Source organism: Manis pentadactyla, chromosome 9, assembly GCF_030020395.1.
Source record: "Manis pentadactyla isolate mManPen7 chromosome 9, mManPen7.hap1, whole genome shotgun sequence".
Taxonomy (NCBI): Eukaryota; Metazoa; Chordata; class Mammalia; order Pholidota; family Manidae; genus Manis; species Manis pentadactyla.
In genome coordinates, this window is record NC_080027.1 from 31875632 (window position 1) to 31901788 (window position 26157).

General features: G+C 42.5%; 1 protein-coding gene across 19 annotated transcripts in view; it reads left to right on the forward strand.

Moving 5' to 3' along the window:
- DLG2 (discs large MAGUK scaffold protein 2) overlaps positions 1-26157 on the forward strand; it is a 1919888-nt gene that overhangs the window by 1835289 nt on the left and 58442 nt on the right. For all 19 annotated transcript variants that reach the window (XM_057507175.1, XM_057507177.1, XM_057507176.1 and 16 more), the window contains one exon: positions 24490-24666. In XM_057507175.1, coding sequence (XP_057363158.1) covers positions 24490-24666 — 177 coding nt within the window. The remainder of the gene's footprint in view (positions 1-24489; positions 24667-26157) is intronic.

Sequence of the window (26157 nt, forward strand, 5' to 3'; positions counted from 1 at the left end):
TTAACAGAGTTTAAGTCCCAGATCAGCATCTCATCCAGAGCCTCTTGTGTGACACAGGCACGTCATTGCACTATTTTGATCTTCAATTTCCCTTTGTGTACAGTAGGGAAAAAATGTTGAAGAGAGAAAATAGATTAATTTCTTTAAGGACCTGACATATAGCAAACACCCAATAAGGCAGCCATTATTATTTAGATTTTTATTTTGATTCCTAATCTGTACTCTAACCCTCTTTCTGTACTGTTGTTCTACCTGCCAAATACCTCCTCATGTAGGATTTCTGACATAAAAACATCAGAAAGAAACAGCACTATGATTTATAATGACTTTCAGGGACCATGTTAAGAATTTAGATGTACCTCATTCTTTAAATAATCAAATTCAAAACAACAGAAATGCAGTGAAAATCTTTCAGTAGCAACCTGTTCTACTGTACTTAATAGAGTTTTTTTTTTTAAAGAATTTATCAATGGCTTTTCAGGAATATTACTGCTCAAAAAAATAAAAACCTATATTTTAGATCTCTGAATGAGTCTGATGACACTGGGATGTTGTGAAAATTAGCATTTTTGTGTGTGACAATGGCAAGTAACTTAACTCTGGCCTGATTTTCTCATTAATAAATAAAGGAAACATGAAAGTTGATGATGATGGAAGCAGGGCTTCTGCTTAAACTCTTGAAGTCCTCTGATCATCCATTTAGTTATTTTTTTTTTGCCTTCCCCGTTAGATTCCACTTTACTTATCCTCTAATGGCACCACCCCAGCACCCCTCACTGTAAATACGTAGCATAAATACAGAGGTACTTAGCGTTTTTGAGGTGAAGATTTTATAGTTGAGAAAATCAAGACAGAAAGGCCAAAATCTTCATTAATACATGGGGGAAACCAAACCAGGTTCCCGTCTTCCCACTCTCTCCAGCATTCTTTTCACTGTTGCTGCTTCGGAAAAAGAGCAGCCTCAAATAGAAAGTTAAAGGACTTTTGCAAAAAGTTTAGCTTTAAGTCCATGGGACCACTGCAAAGAAAATTAAAGATTTGGTGAAGTCAAGTAAACAGTCTACTTTGAAATGTACTTAGGGGTGACTTCTCCTTATGCCTCCCTCCTGAGGTGGTAACATACGGAGTTTTGTCATACCTGTTTACTCTGGGCTCACAATGAGTCACCCAAAACTTAAGAATCAGATGGCTCACTCCTGTTTATGTCTCCCTGTTTCTATTTCTAGGAGGTAATAGTTTTCAACTGGATTCACTGTTCCTGCAGAAATCACTAGCCCTTGAGATGGAGTCAAGATGAAGTAAATAGCTCTTGCCATGTGTTTACACAGCAATAAAGTAAATGTATATACTTGATAGCATGGGTGGTAAATGGCATTTACTATTTGTGTAGGCACTGTTTTCAGAGGTTTGCATACTGCATTTCATTTATTCTCATAGAATCCTCCCCATAAGATAAAATAAATTGCAAACACCTACTGTGAGACATTCATCAGTCTCTAGATGCATTTAACAGATTGCTTTTAAATGACAGAACATTGCTAGCCTTTTGGAGAGAGAAAGAGAAAAAAAAATGTACATGTGTCCCATTTCCTCTGCCATTAGCTTTAGTTTAGTTGGGCAGATTGTTCTAATATATTAACAACAATTAGAGAGAAAGAGAATTATTTATTTAATACTTTCCTTGCTTACTCTTACTCTGGGAAATTATATTTCTAGGAAAGTCATATTGTATCAAAAGTATTTCAGAGATTGCAACCCATTGCACTAACCGTGCCAATAGTTACTGGGCAAACAAACAGGGCTTCTTGAAACCAAAGGGATAGTGTTGTTACAGCAGAAAATTCTCTCACTGGCTTAGTAGAAATAGGGATGCTCTTCTGGACTAGGAACCAGAATACCTGAAGTTCATTACTGGCTTTATAGTAACTACACTCTATTTGAATATCCTTGACTGAGTCTCCTTACTTGGTAAACCATTTGGTAGTACTCCTATCCATGAAATGCCTGAGTTGAACTAAACCAGTGTTTTCTAAGATGTGCTCTTCCAAGTCATTCATTACAAAGGTTTGTGGAACAACTGCGTATTATTTACATTTACCCTTCTTGTACAGTCACAGTGCATATGATTACATTAAAGTCTCTAAAGGACCCTGTAGTAAACAAACATTTTTTAGCTCAGCGTTTAAATAGTTACTCAGTGTGACAGAACACACTATGGGAAGTGTGCCAAGTGTGCTCTGCATTGGACAGAAGTTCTGAGAAAACTGAATCTGTTTTTGTAAGTGCATTTAGAAATTATAAAATGATTTATAAGCTGCATCTATCATATTCTCAACCTAAGTTCCTAACGTTTTCAAATTACACAAGGACCTCATAAAGATACTGTTACATTATAGTGTCTGTCTTTTCCTCCTTCTCAATTTTCTGGATGCAGATCAGTGTTTTATGTAACTGCAAAGGCAGGGAGGCAGTGACAAGGAGGAGGAATAATGTTTACGGTTCCCTCGCTGAGTAACCAGTTTGAGAGGTGAGTTAAGGATGTAGCTATCAACCTTTCTGAAGGCTTCAGATTACAGTCTGAACCGATTCCTCAGCACAATCAGAGCAATGTAACCGCTGATGCAACCAAGTCCTGAGGGTGAACTCTGGGCTTGTAGTCTCAAGATCAAGTAACAGTTAGAAATGGTTAATTTAATTTCTCTATGCCAAGGGATCTGTACCAGGGTTATGCTCATCACAGCCAATACCTTAGTCATTAAGACGGGTCCCTGCCCTCAAGTTGCTCATGGGGACAGTGGGGGAGACGGATAAGTAACCACACAAGTCTAGCAGTTATAAATTTAAATTCCTTGGATTAGGGTATGTACGAAGTGCAATAGCAACTTGAAATTCTTGTTAGACATGACTAAAAGATATTTACTCAATCCCTTTCCTTGATCCAATCGGTTCAAAAGAAAATTAATTGTTCTTGTGTTTGTAGCCAATTACTTTTCTGTCTTGGCTAGCTTGATGAGGATGATGATGATAGGGAGATTTTATGAAACTTTATGACAGATGGAGATCTTTTTTATTCAGTCCCTATGGAGAGAGATCGTCAATCCTCCTAAAACAAGCAAACAGGTAGGTAACTCATTAATAATTAATGCAAACAATCTTTCACTGACATCGTGTTTTAAAAAAAATTTTATCAAACTGTGGGAGGTCATGTCCCTCAATAGGGTCCAGAAGTACAGGTACCAGGCGACTTTCTTTTCTATCCCAAATATTATTTGACAAATAGCAGAATTTCCCCCAACCGATTCTGCTTCATCATGTCAGCTTCAAGAAAAAAGGGAACTTCCTGGTCTCCACAGGTCGCGAGCTTCTTTGTCTCGTGGATTTGGGTGCGCGCAGCCGTGGCTACTGTGTAGCAGGTTACGAGCCGGGCCGGCCTGAGGCGGCCAGAGCCCATCCGGAACCGACCCTGGTCCCGGGGAATTTGTCTCCAACATCTGCGGGGGTGCAGCGGCTGAGTTCCACGCACAGCAGTTCACCCAGCTTCATGCCTGTGAAACTTCCTGTCAAATCTCAAGCAGGGAAATGAAGGGACCAAGCCCACAAGAATGGCATAAAGATGACTTTACACTGAGAACATTTGGAACACAGCAGCTGCAGGCAAAAGCCTTTCCTAAACTTCCCTTTGGTGAGTAAAAGAGGCCTGAGAATGCAGCTGCCCTGAAGCCCTCTCCGCATGGCCTTCTGTAAGGGAGGACCCTGACTTGGCATCAGGACCGCCGAGGAGTTGTGTAAAGACATCCGAGCAGAACCTTCTGTGCTTCTCACTGAAGCTTTAAAGCTCCGTCCCCAACCCTTCAAGCTGGTATAGAAAACCTCCCTGGCTATGTAGAGAACTACTCCTTGTAGCATGTTCCTGAATACACACAATGTACAATAAGCTTTTCTTCTATAATCTGTCGGTTAATTCACAGGCCCCCAGCCACTTGAACCTAAATTGGTAGAGGAAAAGTTTTCCTCCTAGTAACACTTTTCTAGACTTTTCCAGATACATCAGAGAGTGTGTGCATTTGAAAATTGATTTTGTTTGAAAGGTGGAAGAATCCAGTGTACATGTGCCCAGGCTTTCTGGAAGTCCTTTTAAATGGGTCTGAAACAATAAACGTTGGGTAGTCATCCTGTAAAAAAAAAAAAAAAAAAAAAAGAAATTAAAAAGGAAACTTACATCCTAGAGGACACTGTCCTCAATTTTTAAGTGACAACCTTGAGAAGCCATTAGGGGAGGAGTGGCTGGAACAAGGCCGTCCAGACGGTTGCAGAGAGTGGCGGCTAAGATCTAAGGCCTCTGAACCCTGTTCCGGCACACTCTATCTTACTCCTGTCTATCGTGTCTTGGAAGACTTGTGTACATTTACACTTTTCATCTACTGAATTTCATATTTTGCTAAAATAAGTGATTGGGTAGAAGTTAAAAAAAAAAAATTGCAAAGCTAACACCTTACCATGTCACAAGAAGACAATCATACATCTTACCTTTACCATACCCAACATGGACATGTCGGCCAATGATTTTATCATAGAAAACCCAAAACATATAAATAGTTGCAATTATTTTACTAATTTCCAAGCAATTCCAAGAATATGCTGAGCAGCCAACAAATTCTGGCCAACAAACCAAATATCCGCTGTTTGATAAATTAAATGAAAACAGTGAATCGTGGCACTGTCAGTTTTCTCTCAGACAGAAGTGCTTCTAGAACCCAAATGCTAAGGAGATGGTGAAATGCTTGAAACTCATTTTGAAAAGGGCATCAAGATAAGATGAGTATTAATTTAAACAGCAACTCTGCAGCATGCCAAACCACCTGGCAAACAGTAACTTATTTAATCATCACAATGACTCTCTAAGATAAGCTCTCACTTTTGATCAGATGAATCTTGACACAGGCTGGTCAACCTCTCTAGACTTAATTTCCTCATCTGTAAAACAAGGATAATAAAAACCTACTCCCTTGTAGGGTTCTTGTGAGAACTCCAATAATGGCTGTGAACTGCTTAGCAGAAAGCCCATCACACAGTAGTTGCTAAATAAAAGGAGCTCTTAATATGATAGTGACTCCCAGCCCCCTCATCAAGTTTTACAGAAGGTTGTATCTTACAGTTTCTTCTACAACTCCTAGAATACCGAGATCACTAAGGTGAAGCAAGAACTTTCAAAATCTTCACTTCCAGCTCTGCTAACACTTTAAGTGACTTTTCTTTATTAAGAAACTACATCAGAAGCACCCTGAAATCCTTTTGATTTTATTTTAAAAGAATTTTCACAGCTTCAATAAGGGGATGTTCAAGGAACACTTAATTTAAAAATATCAACGTTAAATGCAGTACTACAGAATTGGGTTGAAGGGAGTTACTGCCAGTTCCCCCTATGGAGGGAATGACCTGCTACCAGGATCCACCAGACCAGACGCAGTGAGTAAACTACACAGGAATGGTGAGGAGCGGGTGTTTGCTATGTAGATTTGGGCCCTGTTGGTTTATCCTTGATTTCCAATTAGAATGAAAAGAAGCATGAAAGGACACGGAAGTTATTGGAGAAAAGAAAAAACCTACTTAAACCTTACTAAAGTGTTCTCTTATTTTCCCTAGTTAGTTATTCTTTCAATATGCTGAAAGCACAGATTGTACTAAGTTGTGCACTCATTTCCATAGAAACAATGTAAAATAATTCTATTGGCACAACAGCAAAAATAAACTAATTAAATCCCATTATTTGCCCTGCTCTTTAAACATTCTTGTCCTTATTCAAATGCAAGCCTTCCTAGTGATTTTGCCAATTTCAGCCTTGTGTCTCCAGCTCAGGCTTCTTTCAGGGGGTCTCAGTGAATGGAATGTCTGTACTGGTATCTTCACCATCTAACAATTCCCCAGGATAGATAAGGGTGAGTGACAGATTCCCAGGGCATCACAGGGTCAGCTATGACATGTATGTGAAGCTGTGATGTTATGTGCTGGTGAGGTGTGAGCCCCAGTGTACCACAAATGCTCCCTAGCATGTTCATTGTGATTTGGAGGAGAGGGCCAAGGATTTGGAACCAGAAAGCATTGGTTTGAATATTGACTCAACTGGTTACTAGCTGTGTGACCTTTATTTAAGGTACTTGAACTCTTAGGATCTCCACTGTTTAAATCTATAGAATGGGACCACTAAATCCACCTTTGCAGGATCGCTGTGAATGTTTTTTCAAAAGACATGATCCTAACACTTTGTACTAATTCAGTCAATGGTGGCTATTTATAAGATCATCATCTTTATCATCAGCCTTGTCATCATTATCTTCCCTGGGTCTCAGTGTAAATAACAGGGAATAAAATTGCTTATTCCATGGGGTTACTGTGAAGGCTGAATAACAAATGAGAATGTGATTTGTCAACAGCTGTCAGCACTGTGTATTATTCCTGAAAAAAAACAATGAACAAACAGACTTGGGTATCTAAGAAACCCTTATCACTAACCTACCATACACATAATAGGACATGCAATCATTAGAGAAAACCAAAATTACCCTTTATCTGCAGAACTTAGTGAAGTGTCCATACAAATGGCTATGTCGCCTGGGTCTGAAGACCTGAGGGATGCAGAGCCACAGATGGAGCAGAGGGAATAGGGAAGAGGCAACAGTTCTTCATCAGTAACCCCCACCATCACTGTTAGGCAGGTTTTAGACTTCACACAGCCTCTGCTAGAACAAAGAAGGGGCATTCACTTATAATGCCAAATGCAGGGCAAAAGAACAATTTAAGGTGGACATATTCTCAAGTATAGCTATAATCAAGTCCCTGTTTTATTTGGGGTAGAATACTTTTTTTCCCACTCTCTACATTCCCTTCCATGGACATTCCTTCCCTTCCCCATCCTTCCTCCCCAGGGGATATGGAGAGAATTAAGTGACTGGAAAGTTAGGAGTAGAAATTGGCCTTGCATTACCCAACTGTCTGTCTTGGATGTGGCTTGAATCATCCTAGTTTTTAGCAACTCCACCTTCAGTCCTTTGTTTTTTATTCCTAGAAGCAGACACTTTAGACTGCATAGAATTTCCATCACCGTCTCTCACTCACCCCCACACACAGACTCACATAAACTTTCCACCTATAATCTGGATTTGACTTTCAACTCTCCAGGTTCCTGAACTCCTTCAAATGTAGGTCATCTCCAAAGTTCAGTCTCCTCTCTCTCATTGGCAATTTCTTTTATTTTGTATTTCAGAAGTGATTGAGTTTAAAAATGCCCAATAGAGACTTAAAGAAGTTGCTTTGTATCTCATGTGTATAGGAAGCATCTTAGTAGGCTGTTCAGGGCCAGTATGGCAGTCCACAAACCTGTCAGGAAACTCCAGGCTCCTTCCAGGACACTGATCTGCCATTCCTAGGGTGAGGTCCTTGTCCTTAATCTCCTGGGGTTCACTTTTAATGTCAGTAATCTCCTGGGGTTCTGAACCAGTGTGGCTGCTAGAGCACCATGTGTGCTTTCTAAAAGCAGAAAGAGCAGAAGAATAGAAGTCCTCCTCTTAAACAGGCTTTCCACAAGTACCATATACCACCACTGCTTACATTGTATGTGTCAGCTCGTAGTCTCATGGATATCACTAGATGCACAAAAATATAAGAAATGCCATCTTTTAGCTACATGGCAATGTACTTGGCTAAAACTTGGGGTTCTACTAATTTGAGAGAAAAGGGTAGAGGGCCAAACATGGCTTCATTGATCAACTCTGGATGAATAACTTAAACCTATCTCTAGACTTCAATTGCTCCTGAGTGTAAAATTACCATTTCCAACCACCTGCTTGATTTTTCCACTAACTGACCATTTCCAAAACAAATCTCATTCATCGAATCCATGCGTAGAGGAATGAATGGCTACTATTGACATCAAGTCTGCCCATACACACAACAGGAATAGTGAGATTCTGTGAGTGAGACTCTTTACATTCAGAATGACACCTAAACCGCCTCCTCAGCACTTTCAAAGTCCTCTGTACGCTGTCCTCCATCTAGTTTTAACAGCCTCATTTCCCACCACAGGCCCAGGCAGAGCCAGTAATCTCCTGGGGTTCTGAACCCTGCATAATCCTCTAAATCCAAAGCATTCTTTTGTAACTTGATGCTTTCGTTCCCTCTGTTTCCTCAGCCTCTGATGTTTTTTATTGTCACCTTTCTTCAGCCAACTCATATGCATTTCTCAAGGCTTGCTGCAAATGCCACCTTGTCCATGAAGTCTTGTCTGATAATTGGAATTGATGTTAATCTCTCTTCAATTTATTCCATAGCATGGTGTTCGTCATTCTTTGTTGCACCCTTTGCAGAATACCATGTCCTACAATCATTTGTGCACATTGATTATTTCCCACATTTGACTGGTATCTCATGGATGGAGGGGACCAGGTTTTACTCTCATGCACAGCACTGGTTTTTTTGTGTGTAGTAAGTGGTTATACCACGTGTGCTCTGCCAATGAATGTTAACATGAAAGTAGTAGGTGCTTTAGTTAATCACCTCCTGAGAGCTAAGGATGTAATGCTCCTCTCTGGGAGAAAAGGTACCCTGCAGAGGCAGACGCAGTGGAGAGTCCAGACACAGGGACTGACAGATCTGGGTTCAGTCCTAACTCTGCTATTTACCTACTAGGTAACCATAGTCAAATGATGCCGTATCTGTGAACCCCATTGTTTTTAATTTGTAAAATGGAGATATTAGTAACAAATTCACAGCACTCTTATTATTCAATGCCAACATATGTAAAGTGCCTACTCTAATGGCTAACCAATGGCAGGTGTTTAATAACTATTAGTTTCCTTATTTCCTCTTCCTCTCGAACCCTGTACTATGAGATAGACTAAGGCATCTTTATCTCGAAAAAAATAGGTAACTGGTATTTGCATGTCATATGTCAAAGCAGAGTGACAAAAGACAACACTAATATAAATATTTTTTAATATTTCTAACAGTTTCATACAAATATTACTAGAAATTATTTAAAACCACCAAAACAGTTTATTAAATATCAGATTTTAAAAACAACAGGAAGTTGAAATAGAGAGAGAGGAAAAGAGAAATAGCAAAAAAATAAAACAAAAATCCCAGGGGTAGACTTTGGACTAAATAAGAGATGACCACTAGAGCCAGTTCAGAGAAATCATGAACTTTGTGACTTAACCATGAAACTACAAAAGCCCACATCTCTGTGAATTATCAAATTACTTCACTCAAATGCATATTTCTTTCCGTACTTGATAGATTCCATATCGTCCTGCTTGATGTCGGTAACTCTATCTTATCTAGTTGATTAAATGAAATTGAAAACGGTCCATTGTGGATATTCTCTCTGCCAGAATTGATCTGAATCTGCCCTGGGCAATGAGCCTCTTCCTTGCCAAACGGTCTACCTTGATTAACTTCACAACAAGCCGGTTCCCTTAGGATGCCTGCCCATCTGTAAAACAGGAAATCCTGTTACCCACAACCCCACATTACCAGTCTGTGGGGCATTTCTTCAAAACCCAATCCCTGCTTTCTTTTGGCATATTTGATGGGAATCAAGCATTCCTCTTACCTAATTATTCCACCACCAGTTGCTATGATGCCTACAACTCACTGATGAAATACCTATGAACAGCCAAAGTCTGTTTGTAGGTTTCATTTATCACCTCTAACCTTTGATTCAAGACAAAAAGCACACAAGCCAGATGTACGGCCACAATGCAGAGCCTGGAGGATTGAAGTCGTATCAAATATCCCTACGAAAATCAGAGGTGATGGGACTTTCCTAAAGACAGATGAAATTCCAGCTTTAAAAATTATCACCCAGAGCTTGGGTTACAAAAGCTTTCCTTTCGCTCTGTGGCTTAACTCCTGGCACTGTCAGAAAAGCTTGGGATCTCTCAGCGCATGAGTTCCTGCCAGTCCTGTAGAAGTGGGTGGCTGTGGGAGACTGTCACACTCATCCTTCAGAACGGGCAGCCCTTGGTTTCCCTGACAGATCACACTGCTTGTACTGTTGTGTTCAACCAATTAAATACAATTTATTTGCTTACAGTGGTGTCTTGCCTACTAGACTCTTATACTGTGTGAGGGCACAGATCTTATCTTACTCATCTTTTAGCACTGAGCACTGTATATGGGGGTTTAAGAAGCAGTTAATGCTGGGACCCTGGTGAGAAGAGAGAGCAGATGGAGAACAAGTACAGAACTTGGGCCAGGCCCAAGGTGGCCCCCCAATGATCTGATCACTGAAAATGGTACTGTGGGAGGGAAAAGAACAGTTGTAGCTTTGCGTTCTGGGCTGATGCTTAGAGCTGTGGATCTTGCTGGCTCCAAGGGCCACGATCCAGGGGTCAGGCTGAGCGCCTGCATGGGCCTCACCTTTGGTCCCTCATCCGGACATCTTCCCCAGCATTATCCCAGCCTACCTTCTGCTGGATGTTGACTGTTCTGCAGTAGCCATTGTGGCCCAGTTCCGACCATGCTTCCCTGCCCAATTTACACACTCTAATCAGACCTGATTGGCCAACTTCAGGTTTGTTTTCCATTGCTTCTTTATTAAAGCCCAGCCTTGGCTAATGTGCAAAAAGGGTATCAAGCAACAATTTCTCATCCCTTCTTCTTTCATTTGAAGAAATGTTTCTCTGCCTGTCAAATTGCTCTCAGTCTGTATACATGCTTCACTGGGGTGCCGATGATTTCCTTTGGGAGCTTCCTCTTGTTCTCTAAAGTCATGTCAACCTTCTCACAAGATTTCTCTTCTAGGAACTGTCTTCTTGTTAATGTAAGCAACCTTGTAGAACAGGAAGGAGTCTTCTCCTCAAAACATATACAATAACTATCTGCTGAAATGAATTCCTTTGAGTGGCACCCTTTACCTGAGAGGACCGGTCCCAGGTCCATCCTGCAGAGTTCCTGTAATCAGAGCTTGGAACATTCGAGTGTCGCTCTAGTTATCTCAAGGAGGCCTGGCTAAGTTCTCCCAAAATGCTCCAAGGAGAATTTCCATCAAGCTGTCATTTTGAAAGCAAATGGATGTTGAGTTGGAGGAGAATTTAGGGGGAGTCATGATATCAATAAAAGAAGAGAGAGGTTTCTTTGAAATGCTTTGGAGCTAATGTAGTAGATAGATTTTTCAAGCTCTGATTTAAGGATCCCCAGGGTTCCTAATATGGGCTTCTAGGCTGCTGTGCAGTTGGAGAGAAGAAGAGATTAGAAGTCCATTTTCCATCCTTGTTTTCGATCAGAGTGTTAATTGTTACATTTCTACAACCATTATTTTAAAGAAAAAAATGGCTTTAGCTGGTAATAAAACTTTGAAACATTGCAGTAGATTTTGGTGAGAGAGACAGACACTGGCCAGAGTAAATATCTGCAATCTCTGTGCATCCCACTGCCGCCCCTGTGGTCCATCATTTGGATTACCACCTCGACCCATGACTGGGGTCTCAGCCTCAGTTCTCTCCCAATCCACTGCTGTCTGATCCACTTTCAAACAGAAAGAGGTGTTCAGTACAAATCTGATCATCTCAGCCTGCTGTTTAAAATCCCCTAAAGCCTCCCATTGCTGTGAGGAGAAAGTACACTTCCCTTCCAGGACCTGGCCTCTCCTTCGTTCTCGGCCTCAGCTTGGGCTGTCCAGGAGGCTAGTCTCCCTTCACGTTCACCGCCTGCCACTTCCTCCTGCACAGCCTCGGCACAGGTGTTCTCTTAGCCTACACACGTTTATCCTGCAGGTCTTAGATTAGACAGCACCTCCTCCTGGAAGCTCACTGACCTGTTCTCCCGGAGCAGGATCTGTTCCTCCCCTCTGTATATCTCATGGTTATTTGCCCCTGTGCTTTTTAAGATGTGTCATACTGGTATTTATTTCTTCTACATCTGTCTTCCCTCCAGATTCTAAAAATGGCCTGTTTTTCTTGTTCACCACTATCACCCAACACTTAGCTTCATGCCTGGCATGTAGTAGGTGTTCATTGAGTATGACTGAAAGAGTGAGTGCACAGTTTCAGGCACCTAAAAGTTGTGTGTATTGGCTGTTTCAGAGCAGTCCCACAGGACTATCTGATAGCTTTACAAATGAATAAGAGCAGCATTGGGGAAGAAGGCCCTCTGCCCGTCACTCCAGCCCACGCTCCAATCCCCCTTCACACTTATTGCAACAGAACCAGTAGCACAAGGCCTGGCACTTAGTAAGAGCCAGATAAGTATAAAATCGGTTGATAATAAAACACATGCAAATTGGGACTAAATCATTCTTGCACCCCATAGAAGTTGAGTTGTAACATAGTTTTCTGTGTCAGTCTCTATTATTCATGCAGTTTCCCATGTATCTAGGCACCAATGCCGTAGGAGTTCTGTCCATTACTTCATTTAATCCCAACAGTGTCTATTAGTGTCATAGTCTGTTCAAGCTGCTGCACCACAGACCCACAGGCTGTGTGGTTTATACACAGCAGGAATTTCTTTTTCATGGTTCCAGAGGCTGGAAGTTCAAAATTAGGACGCTGGCATGATTGTGTTCTGGTGAGGACCCAGACTGGCAGCTTCTCACTGTATCCTCATATGGGGAGAGAAAAAGAAGAAGCAACTCTCTCATGACTCTTAAAAACACGAAGCCACTCCCCTGCCCACATCTAATCCTAAACACCTCCCACAGGCTGTACATACTGGGGGGTAAGGCTTCAGCATATGAAGTTTGTGGGGACACAAACATTCAGTCCACAGCAGTCAAGAATTAGTCTTTAATTTGCATAATAAGAAACAGAATTTAAGGACCTTGCCTATAGCCAGAGAGCAAGTAACTGACCCACATCTGGCTGCCTCTTTGTGCTGCCTGTTGCCTGGCATGCAGTAGAAGTTCAGTAGACCAATGAATGAATGAGTGGGTGCCTTACCCTAGGTGCATGGAAAATGGCTCAGCTTGAAAACTTCAGTGCTAAAGTTACAGGAGTGTACTATTGGGATAAAATACTGGTAATATGCACAGAAGCTATCAACACTAAATGTATAAGCCCTAATATTCTGGATATTAATAGTTCTTTTTCTTTCCCTAAATTCATGAACTGCTGGCAGAAGCTGAGGCATTTCCTGCAGACATTTCATTCAATCAAGCAGAACTGTGGACAGAACGCTCCCGAACAAGTCGGGCTACAGCACAGTTTTTGGTCTGTCAGCACTTTTTGGACAGTCACTGAGCAGAGAGTGTTACAGAGGTTTGCAAAAAATACTGTGTACAGAAAGATGGGGTGACACACCTTATATAACAGCATAAGGGCAGCATAACATACAGCTCTGAGGGCTTTTTATCCATAACTCATTCATTTCACAACCTGTGAGATGGTTCCTACCATGTTTCAGTGAATCTAGTTTGTCATCAACTATAAGATGCAGTCTGTGTATAACCAAGAAAGGAAAAATGGTGGCAGTTAAACTATGAGATGGCATTGATGGTAAGAAACATCCTACGATATTATGAGATATAAGAAAGAAAAAAAGGTGCATCTTAAAGTTGATTCAATATAATACTTTTAATCCCATTTTACAGATGAGGTAACTGCAAGAGACCCAAAGAAATGAAGTCATGTTCCCAAGGTCGCGCGGCTTGGGTTCTGAATGCAGCTGCGTTCAATTTAGCCTCGTGCTGTGAGTGTTGTGAGCACCTCCCTGGGGTCTGTGCAAAAGAAACAGAGAGGAATGAAGCTCTCTCCTAGCCCTCAGGAGCTGACCAGTCTCAAAGGGAAACACAGACCCCCAGACAAATCAACTACAGTGTGGCCTGCCAAGTGCAAAACTAAGGCCATGTGTGGGGTAGCAACCTGGCAGGGAGGAGAAAATGGATAGCCCTCTCTGCTTAGGATCAGAAAGGGTTCCCAGAGGAAGTCATGGGTATCAGATAATGGACTGAAATTTACAGAATGATCTTATGGTTCTTTCTTTCTTTTTTTGTATTTTATTAAAGTATCATTGACATACATTCTTATGATGGCTTCACATACAAAACACAGTGGTTCAGGATCACCCATATTATCACATCCTTACTCACTCCATTGCAGTCGCTGTCTATCAATGTAGTAAGATGTTAGGGAGTCATTAATTGTATTCTCCGTGCTGTGCTACTGTCCCTCTGACCTACCTACATGGTGATTGCAAATTATAGTGCCCCTTAATCCCCTTCTCCCTCCCCACCTACCCTCCCCAACCCCTCCCCTTTGCTAGTCTCTTCTCAGTGTCCATGAGTCTACTGCTATTTTGTTCCTTATGTTTTACTTTGTTTTTATACTCCACAGATGAGTGAAATGATTTGATATTTGTCTTTCTCTGCATGGCTTATTTCGCTGAGCATAATACCCTCTACCTCCATACATGTTGTTGCAAATGGCAGGATTTCTATTATTTTCATGGCTAAATAATATGCCATTGTTTATATGTACCACATCTCTTTATCCATTCACCTATTGATGGACACAGGTTGTTTCCATATCTCGGCTACTGTAAATAGTGCAGCCATAAACATAGGGGAGCATATGTCTTTTCAAATCAGGGATCTTGTTTTCTTCAGGTAAATTCCTAGGAGTAGAATTACTGGGTCAAATGGTACTTCTATCTTTAGTTTTTTGAGAAACTTCCATATTGCTTCCCACAATGGTTGAACAATTTACATTCCCACCAACAGTGTAAGAGGGCTCCCCTTTCTCTGCATCCTCACCAGTGTGCCTTTTTCTTTATATCCTGTCAATGCTTCAACTTTTTAAACAGTGTTAGAAAATGCCTGGCTGAATGCCATCTGCACTGTGCAAGTTGTGGTAGAGTGTGTGTGAGAGCAGAAGGGAAGGTGTTCTCTGGCCCAGCTCATGTGCCTGCTTTGAAGGAGGGGTAGGAATGGGGAGAGACCTAGGGAAGGAGCTGAATGGTCAGGATGTGGGATGGGGCATAACAGAGGGGGCTGCCTGGGAGAATGTCTGCAGGGTGGTTGAGTGGGGTGAGCACGTGTGCTACCACCTCCCAGCCAGTAGATCTGGAACAAGGGTTCCTTCATTCATCAACTCCTTTCTGAGCACCCGATGAGGGTTCCCACTCTGCAACCCCAGAGCACCCCATGCTAACTCCTGTGATAGCATGTATCACACACTCAGTTCTAACTATATTTAGGGCCTTTGCACTGGCTCTTCCCTCTTCTTAGAACAGTTCCCTCAGATGCCTGCATGACTAATGCCCTCACCTCCTTCCAGCCTTATGTCACATGTCTCTTAGACAAAAATATGAACCCAACACTTGGGGAGCTGAAATGGTTGCCCAGCAGCTGGTCCTGTGGTGTGTAAATTCCATCACCCACCCTGATAAGTGGCCGCTAAGGATTGGGGTAGTCTTGTTAAATGTTCTGGGATAGCTTTCTTCCCTTTTTTGCATGCTCATGAGAGAAGTGACCTTTCCCCATCACTTTTTCTAAACCAGGCACCATGCCTGCTGATCTCATCTGTCAGTCGGTAAATAAAGTGTTACTGGAAAGCAGGGGTAGGCTTGCTTGGTTTGTACTCCACGAGCAACACTAGACAGAAGGGGTGGGATTCACAGGGAAGAAATTGAGATTTTAGACTCAGTTAAGAAATAGTAGGTATTATGCTAAGTGTAATAAGCCAGACAGAGGAAGACAAACACCATATGATTTCAGTTATTTGTGGAATATAAAAACAAAACAAAACAGAATGAACAAAACAGCAGTAGACTCAGACACTGAAAAGTGACTGGTGGTTACCACGGGGGAAGGGTTAGTGGGAGTGGGCAGGTGTATAGGGTGAGGGGGATAAAGAGGCACAAAACTTTGCAATCATATGTTGGTCAAGGGGATGGTAGTACAGCATGAGAATATAGGCACTGGTTCTGTAACATCTTCCTGTGTTGACAGACAGTAGCTGCACTAGCAGGGGTGAGGATGTAATAATATGCATGACTGTGGAATCACCGTATTGTATACTTGAAACCAATATAAATACAATACATCAATAAAAAAAAGTATAAAGAAATAATGAGCCCCTCCTGGGTTCTAAGAGCCATTATATGTGTAATCCTCATAAGGATGCTGTTGGACAGAGATTCTTGCCCCTTTTAGACTTTTGGAAACCCAGGTACAGAGATGACAGTCACACAGTGGCTTAAATGGCAGAGCCACCGTTTGAGCCCAGGATAATCTGACGTCCATGTCTCATGCTCTTTACATGAGTCTTCTACATCTAAATTTAAATGTTAAATTATAATTATGTATCAGCAATGATGAAATGCCATATCAGGGTATTTCTTCTTTTTCTCTATTGCAAGCTCACTGATTTGTGGTAGTAAGATCCTAAAAAGTCAATACTAAAGCTTTATCTACATTTTTTTTTTTTAGCTCGAATCAGAAATAAAAGGCTATAGTCGGAGCTGTGGCAGCCTTTATGAAATAAATTGATTAATAAATCCTGATTGCCTGATAAACAAGTCCAGTCTGTAAGAGCTTTTAGAACTGTCATAAAACTTAGGCTATTCATCCTTTGTTCCTCTTTCCCACATTTCATTTTCTGAGTAGCCAGCTGATGCCATTTGGGGAGAAAGACAATGATTTTAAGATGATTCATCTTTACAGCCTCACCCAGCCCTGAAACCTGAAGTACGGTTCGCTGTGGTCTGTCGAGCCTGACCTTGAGCAGGCTCCCATTTACCTCCGCTTCCCTCAGATGGGGTCCTGTCAGTTGGCACTGCCACGTAAGCTGACCGGACAGATGGCGAGGACACCCCGAGAGAGAGCAGGCTGGAGTGCGCCCTGGCCCTGGAGGCTCCGTGATGACTTGTCTGAAATGATCAACAGGCCTCTGGACACGGGGAGTCGGCTCACACCATGTGCCTCAGGGAATGGGAAGCACTGGAGACTAGCAGAGACTGCGACAGAGTTTTTGCCCCTGGAAGTGATGCTTCTTCCCAGATTATGATAAAAATGTCACAGCTGTGGAGGACGCCAGGCTGTGAGGACCTCTAGCTGGTGCCCAATTAGTTCCATCTTCAGTCATCACAGTGACGGACTAGTTCCTTGGGGACAGGAGAAATTGACATTTTCCCAGCACCCTCCCAACAAAGAAGGAAGCAGTCTGGCATTTGATAAGAAGTGTCTGTGGAGAGCACAAACCTGCCTTAAGATGTCATTAGTGATTAAATGGCATAACCCTTGTGACATCACAATCCGTGGCACAGAGTGCGTTTACCCTTCTATAACACGGGAACAATGCCCACATTTTAAGGTGTAGCTTTCGAATCACAGGTAATAAGTACTAGAACAATGCCTGACACATTGTTAGGCCTACTATGTGCTTAATAGTCACTCCAAAGAAGTTGAGCGATTTACTCCAGATCACACAGTGAGATTATTCTGCAGCCAGAATTTAGAAGCCTGCTCTCCTAACTCTGTCCGAGCTTTTTTCTGTTTCCAGCATGCCATCTCTGGTTTTGAAACAGTAGACTCATGAGTGGGTGAATGAATGCTTTGAAAGAGAAAAAGCAATTGGAAATGGCTGATTTTTTTAATACTAGCACCTAAAGTTCAGGTATCTGCTCCCAGGCCTCCATCCTTTCCCGCATCCCCTGATGTGTTAGAAGTGTTAGAAGAGAGTTTACTATATATGTACTTTTATATCATATTTGCCATATTATATTCTCCTTCCAATACTCTCTAGAGCAGGGAAAGGGTGAAGTAAAGAAACTATTTGTTGGCAGTTTTGTGCTAACTGCTTTTCCTATGTCATCTCATTGAATCTCTATAAATATGCTGAGATTCAGGAATAATTAGGGCCCATGTTATTGATAAAGTAAGGTTCAGCTAGTCCACTGGTTTTCTCAATGACACTCAGCTAGAAAGAGGTGGACTCACTTGAATGTGCCACTTAACTCTTTGCACTCTCCTCATTAAGCCAGGCACAGTGGGATGGAGCAGAGAGCACACTTTATCTTCTGCTACATAGAAAGGTGAGAACCCAGTCTCCTCTAATCAAGCAGAAGCCTCAACTTCAAAATACTAAGGATGTGAAGCCGAAGCACTCTGCTTCTTGGGTCTTAAAGTTGTCATGGAAACAAAGGCTTCTCCAGCCCCAACAAGTTCACAGCGCAGGAGGGAGTTATTTGCTGCTTCATTTGCTCATGTAGAAATGAAACTGCAAAGACTGTATAGAGGCCAGATCTGGGAGCTCCTGACCTTCAGTAGCTTCTGATCCAGTAGAGGAGGTGAGACACATTCCCATTCAACACTGGACATGGTAGGCTTCCTGGGAAGAGGTGCAAGCAGACTGTTTTGCAACTTGAGAGAAGGAAAAGGCTGCTGCTTCTCTGCCTTAGTTTCCTATCTGAAAGTAGGGACAATAATATATATCTCATAGAGGTTTTGTGAGAATTGGATGAAGTATAAGTAATTGAAGGCTTAAGTTATTTTTTAACTTGCCTAGTAGAAATAACCATACTTATATACCTGAAGCTATTTACGGGGATTCCATAAGATGAAATTATGTAAAGCAAAGATACTTTACACTTGGCCTGGCCCATAACAGGCACTCAGGAGCTTGTTATTATTGTTGCTGAGTAGCTGTTTTTATTCCAGAGCATCTTTGGCAGGATCATCAAACTGGAGGCCTTTGCTTTCTACCTCCCTCTGTTAAATCATCTTTTTCCTTGTCCTTTGTTACTAGTTTTCTATTGCTGCTGTGACAAATTACCTTCCTCTCTCTTCAAACCAGCAATGGCAGTCAAGCCCTTTGCATGTGGCATCTCCCTGACCTATTCTTCTGCCTTATCTTTCACTTTTAAGGACTCATATTATTGGACTGGACTCATCCAGAGAGATAATCCAGGATAACCTCCCTATTTTAAGACCCTTAAATTTAATCATACCTACAAACTCCTTTTGCCATATAGAGTAACATATTCACAGGTTCTTGGAATTAAAGTGTGGACAAATTTGGATGGGGTGGGGACTGGGGGATTATTCCCCCTCCCATATCCTCATATCCATGAGACACAGCCAGTGATTTTTCCTATTCTTAGTGGCAGGGTGCCTGGGAGTTCTCTCTAGCCTCGTCATTCTCTGCCATGCCAGCCTCAAAGTGGTTCAGCCAAAACCCCATCCTCTGACCAACATAGAAAATGCCAACACTGTGATGGTTCATGTTTATTGAATATTCCTGCAGTCTAACCCACCAATGTGGGTGTTTTCAGTGAGAAAGGATTGCTTGCAAAACCACCCCATGTTTGGTGCAGGAGGAAGTTCACAGGCCTTGGAGGCAGACAGGTTTGAGTTCAGGCCTGCCCACCTCTTGATGGCTAGTGTAACACTGACGTTGCATGAATTATACAGCTACAATTTTTCTATATTTTCTCTTCTTTAATACAAGCTTACTACAGCATTGCAGGGCAGTTATGAGAATTGAATTCACACTCAGTGAACTATTCAGCATGTCCCCATGGTGTCATTATAAATGTGACCATCAGATAATGAAACCCTTGGGGATGAGGGCTAAGTACAACATTCCTTATCAGGAATAGGCTGAACTCTATAGTCAGGAGCATGGGCTTTTGATCCCGTTGCTATCTGTATTTGAATCCTGGTTCTACCACTGACTAGTTTTTTTATTTCATTTCAGCTGTTTGAGTCTCATTTCCTTTACAAGATTAAAAATTCTTATATGGCAAGATTGTTGTCAAAAATAATAAAGCAGCATTCATTCTGTGTTGGTATTGCTCACTTTACATGCATCATCCCATTGCTGTATCCATAACAGTCTTTTGAGTTAATGCTGTCATTATCAGCATTTCATAGAAGGGGGATGGTCATCTGTAGCTAAGAGGTCATCTCAGAGGTTCAGTAACATGCTCGACATTCACGAGGAATGGCAGACTTGGGACTTAAACCCAGGTCTCTTCTCTCTCCAAAGCTTGGCATATAACCCATATGCTGTCTTGCCTACCCAGGAAACTGAGTGAGACAATAAATGCAAAGTCTTTAGCACATGATGGGCACTTAATAAGCATGCTTTCAGTCAGGTACCCAGGTATCGTACAGTCATGTTGCACAGCCATGAGGATGAGCTGCTGTTGCTCCCTTACTAGACGTCCCTGTTGGCAAGGGGCCATCACACTTGGAAATACAGGAGGGGCAGGAGGGATGGGAGTTGCATTGCATTATTTGTGTCTAATTCTACTTGTCTAATGGACTTGTTAAAAGCACCCTGGGTGGAAAGTGTGAGTCTTAATGGCATTTTATAAAAGTTACTGTGATGAATTAGCACATAAAGCAAATTAAAAACAGCTTATCGCTTTTTAAATTAGGTGATGGGGCACTGTAGCATTTTTCCCAGACGTGAGAATCCATTAATATCCAAAGGAGCCAGAAGCTGCTGAAATATGTCAGCTGCTTGTTTTCATGAACCCAACCAGTCTGAATCAGTGTAATCCTAGAGGGGCAGATTGTCTGAGATAAATAGAACTCGTGGAGGAGCGTGCGGCTGAGCCCCTTCTGTGAGGACACCTATTGCTGATGGCAGGAGTGGGAAACCTCAAGGATTCTTGGGAACAGAATGGAGCACAGAAGAATGAATGCCTGACCCAGTGGGGAGCTCCAGGAACAGTCTGTCCTCCCCTCCTCGTGCTGAGGCCTGAGACAAGTAGGGCTTTCAAAGGTCACCTGAAACATTTCCAAAGACCCACACTGAGCATTTCCTTTGTGCCCAGTCCTGTCCTGGGTCATGAGGCTAGAGAGGTGTTTTAGATTTTTTTATACACAGTCCACAAGACAGCTACAAAGTGGCACAGCTGGGACCCAGATACTCTGATTCAAAGCCTAAAACATTTTACAGAATAACCATTGCAATAGTAATAATAGCTAACATTTACTGAGCACTCACTAGCACCAGGCTGGTGTTGCATTACTTTATATATAACATATACGGTATCTTTATGTATATGTAAAATATCATTATATATATAATGTCATTATATGTGTGTGTGTGTGTGTGTGTGTGTGTGTGTGTGTGTGTGTGTGTGTAATTTCATTTAATCCTCACCTCAAGTCTTTGAGGTAGCTGGTATTATTTTTACAGTTTAGAAAACTTGAAGCCCAGAGAGGCTAAGTTACTTGCTCAAGGTCACACAGTTAAAAAGTTGCAAACCCAGGCAGTCTGCCCCTAGAGCCTGCTTTCTTAGCTACCACTGGCCAGCTTTCCTCATGGCTTTTCTACTTCCACTCCCCACACTTTATATCCAGATGGAGCCAAAGCTAAACTAGAGGATCAAAGACTTTTAGGTTAAGAAATATTGGAACAAGACCTGAGCAGTAAGGTAACTTCAGGGATTTGGGGAGAAGAGGAGGTCAGCCTGGAAGGGGAGGATTTAAAGTCCCTGGACCTGCTGAGTCATGAGCACGGCAAGAGAACGACAGCCTGGATGTCAAGCCTTACAATGAAATGGCCAAGAATGTGCATTTTGGACGCAGACAGGCCTCATTCTTGAGGCAGTCTCAGCGACGTGTATATGTGTGACCTGGGGCAGGTCCCTCAACTTCCTGAGGCTCCTTGTTCATCTACAAAAATAGGGATACTGATCTTTACCTTCAGATTGTTATGATGTCAATTAAGACAATGAACACAAAGTGGCAGGCCACCTCAGGTGGATGTAGGCAGTGGGAGCCGTCCTGGCCGTCCACCTTGCCACCTCATCACCACCTCCCAGATTGGGCCGGGGAGGGAGGGATGGAGACCAAGGACTAACGGACTGGGACTCGGCTTCAGAGTACAGAGCCCCAGCCTGAGGCTGCTGTCACTAAGCTGTGTATCCTGGGGTTAGTCAGTGGGCCTCACTGGATATGTCTTCCCTCTGTAAAAAAGGGGATCACACCATATCTATCATGCGTTCTTTGTAGGAATGGATTGAGTCATAAATGAGGTTGCGAATGTGAAAATGCTTTGCATTCTACAGTGTGTGTTGGGGCTCCCCAAGACAATGCCTGAGGTTGATGATCCACTAGGAGGACTTGCATGTGGTCATACTCATGATGCAAAGGGAAAGGAACACAGGACAAAGTCCAGAGGAAACCAGGTGCAAGCCTCCCAGAGCCCTCTCCCAGTGGAGTCACAGAGCAGGAGATGCCTAACTCCTCCAACAATAGCCTGTGGCAGCAGATGTGAAATGTCTACCAAGGAAGCTCGCTGAGACCTGGGGCCCAGGGTTTTTACTGGGGGCTGGTCAAGTAGGCACCCTCTGCCTGGCATATGCCACGATTCCAGACTCCCAGGAGAAAAGCAAGTGTTCAGTGGAAAGGAAATTGTTTATACGAACACTTGAGGCACTATGAGCTATTCTTACTAGGAAATTGTGAGAACCTTCCCCAAATCTAAATTCTTAGAAGTTTGCCAGTGGCCACTCTTGCAGGCAGGACTTTTTAAGGGTGGCCATCTCAGGTTTGCTATGTTAACTCTTTTTTGCACAGAGTAAAATCTGTAGAAAAGATTTTTATAAGTATCAACTCAAAGGGGAAAGAGGGCATAATAATAATAATAATAATAATAACAGCTCACACTTCCTGATTGCCACAGTGTGTCAGGCACTATTTTATATACATGCATGCTTTATATATATGACCTTACATAACATTTCGTCCCTACAATTCCATGATGGAGGTGCTGATATCACCACTCTTGTCATCATAACTATGTTATATATGAGGAAACTGAGTCCTGAGAGAGGTGAAGTAACTAGCCTTGGTAACCAGCTCTGACTAGTAAGAAGCAATACGACTAGGACACGGTCCTAACGGTAGGATCCCTGAACCTGTATTCCTACCCTTTATAGCTGCTACACTGCACCTACCATGAGCTACAGTGCTTCATGTGTGTTACCTCACTAACTCTCATAGCACCTCCACATGAATGTAGTTATTGGACAAATTTTGCATCAAAAAAGGACAATGGCTCAGGAATGTTATTTATGTCACATCACCCAGCGAGAGAAGTGACAGTGTCAGGAATATGTCTCTGCTTTCTCTCAGCCCCCTTTTCCTGTCTGGGGCTTTGCTGAAGCCTTTGGTAGAGAAGATGCAGATGGTCAAAGCGGAAGAGAGCCGTTCCAGAAGCTAAGGCCAAGGAACTCCCAAGATTCCATCACTTGGGGACAGAGTTAATGGAAGTAGGGGCCACGTAGCAAGTAATTCAAATTTTCCTGTGGTATTCCAGAGCTCTAGTTGCTGTCTTTAGCGCTTTTTGGTTGCCATGGCAGCAGATGCGACATTTCTTTCATGAGAAAAAAGGAAAAGAACCACATTTGGTCCTCAGTGGTTTTAGAAATATCTGTTCCCCAGATCTAACTAGTTTTGCTTGCATAGTAGTTACACTGAGGAAATCCTTAAATGGTAATCAAAGGGGAATAAACAGGGAGGTGGCAGAATGTGCTTCTCCAGAGCAACCGTATGCTGTGTGCTGTGACAGTTTGCAGGAGTGCAGGATACAGGGTGAGGCAGGCATACAGGACTTGAGACAAATCATCATCTCCTTAAGGCACCAGCGAGTCACCAAGATCTCAGTTGTCATTTTAATTCTGCTTCCAACTCCCTTCCCTAAGCAATCATACATGGTAGTGTGCTTGGCTTAGCAAAGGCTCAGCAAATGCTCTATAGAGGGGGAAACATGATACATAGAGAAAGAATTAAAATTTGGGGTGATAACTGCAATGAGGGGGTAGCCTCAGCATACCATGGAAGCAAAAATATTTGTGTTATTCCTGTAGTTTTCATGTATTTATCTATGTACACCCATAAACAAAGGTATATACATTTTCATTATTGCATTTTGAGCATTTACTTACATCATCATATAAACATTTACAGCCATCCAATTTCAGGGATCATCTAATATTCCAGTGAGTGGAAGGTTCATAGTCCCCTCTATAGGTTGACATTTCAGTTTTCTTCCTACAATTTTCATACCATTTTTCCATATTATAAAGGAAAGAGTTCTGTAGACTGACACATCTGAGGGGATTTGTTCACAACACAAAAATGCTTCATTCAGAAATGCCCATGTTCCTCATCACTATTTCCTTCTTTTTAGTGATTTTTTTGAAAAATGTGATGGTAATGGGAGGAAAAAAACATCTCAGTGAGGTACAGAATTGCCTTTACCCATCTCCCATTATCACCTGCCACATACAGTCTCCAAGAAATGGTGGTACCTCAGTTTTAGGGTCTATAAGATGGCCCTAGAGCCTCCACAGAGAAGCAAGAGCTAATCTCAACTTGTTCTGGAAGCGGTGGAATGTGGACTGTGATCCAGGGAGTCAATCCTGGGAATACGCGCCAAATGGATGATGGGTTGTCAGGGCAGGCGTGAATAACCGAACCCTAAGTCTGTGCTGCCAGAGATTCCTAACAATGTTCTCTCTCGTCATTTCCTGCAGAGCCATGTTTGACTATGACAAGAGCAAGGACAGTGGGCTGCCAAGTCAAGGACTTAGTTTTAAATACGGAGATATTCTCCATGTTATCAACGCCTCTGATGATGAGTGGTGGCAAGCCAGGAGAGTCACACTGGAGGGAGACAGTGAGGAGATGGGGGTCATCCCCAGCAAACGGAGGTGAGAATGTCTTTTCTGTTTCAGAGTATTTGCTTCTCAGCTACCCAGGGAGTGGAGATGAGGGAAGGTAAAGATGTGGCAAAAACTGTTCACAAAGTAACTATTTGAGTGGGATAGTCAGTCTGCAGGAAATGGTCAGTGGTGACAGGTGATGTGAATCACATAGTCTCACTCTTTTCATATTAGGGCTTTACCAAAACTGGTGACTGTGATAAGGCATAAAGGAAGAACGATCTGCTTACACTGCCTTCCTAAAACTTTTACTGGCGTTTACATGTTCAAGATGATGCTTATCGGTGTGTATGCTGATTTGCAAACTCAGAGGGGTTATTCCAGAGGCTCAAATTTACCAGATAATTTTATGAACGGCCAGGAGAAAGCCAAATAAGTAGATGATTTACCAGGTGAAGATCCTAGCTACACATTATCTCTAAATAGTAATGGAAAAAATAGTAAAAGCTTCCATTCCAAATTTAGATGCTTGGGCTATGAGCTGTCAGACACCTGAGGAGGCCTAAAGACTGGGTCTACAACTGTCTTTTACTGCTTAGGCTACTCGTGTTTCCACCCCACCCACACCTCCCCAGTTTCACTCAGATATTTAGTTCTATATGAGTTTCTTAAGCTTCTGATCACCGCCAGAGAGGAACTTTCCTTCACATGAATGTCTTTCGGCTCCAAGATACTTTCTAAGAATGATTACCTGCACCCTGGAAAAGAGACACTGTATGAAATCAAAGTCAGGAAAATGCTGGTCAAAGCAGCCACCAACTTTTCTTGAGCTGCAGGTTTCTCAAAGGACTCTCCTCATAGCCAGACACCCCAAAAACCTTGTTAAAAATCCTCAGTGTGGCTGAGTAGTCAAGGGCTGACACAGAGAGTAATTCAGTGACTGAGCTAGTACAAACCACAGTGGGAAGATGACAATTATACCCCAGGATAACCCCGTGGGGTATCTGCACCCCAGAGAAGCCTGGCCCCCCCCCATCTTTCTCTGCCTGAGCCACACAGCCTGAGAAAGAGCTTGGCAGGAGGGCACAGAAGCAGCTGAAACCCCAGGGGAATCCCACGCTCCATGCCCATGCCTGTGAATCCCCCACCAGCAGACAGACAGGTCTCTGGGATGCTAAGCCTCTGGGCTCCCAGATGATTGCCTGCCAGGGTTCTGAGAGGACATTCTGAGTTCCACTAGGGCTTGTAGTGTTTTCCGAAAGGTTGTGTATTCAAAGTAGCATCTCTCGGCACTAGTTTATATCCTGTGTTTTTCCATTTGCATTTACCTCAAGGAAAAAAGGTCAAGGGAACATGCATTTTTGTTTGCTTTGATTCAATTACTCAGAGCTGTCTGAGAAGCTGCTCCATAGAAGAAAGAGCCATGTTGGTGAACATGCCCCATGGGTGGAAATGGGGTGGAGGAAAGAGCGCCATGTGCAGACAGACTTCAGCTCATTTTAAAGAAATTCCTTTATGGCGCTGCCTAGAGATAGTATG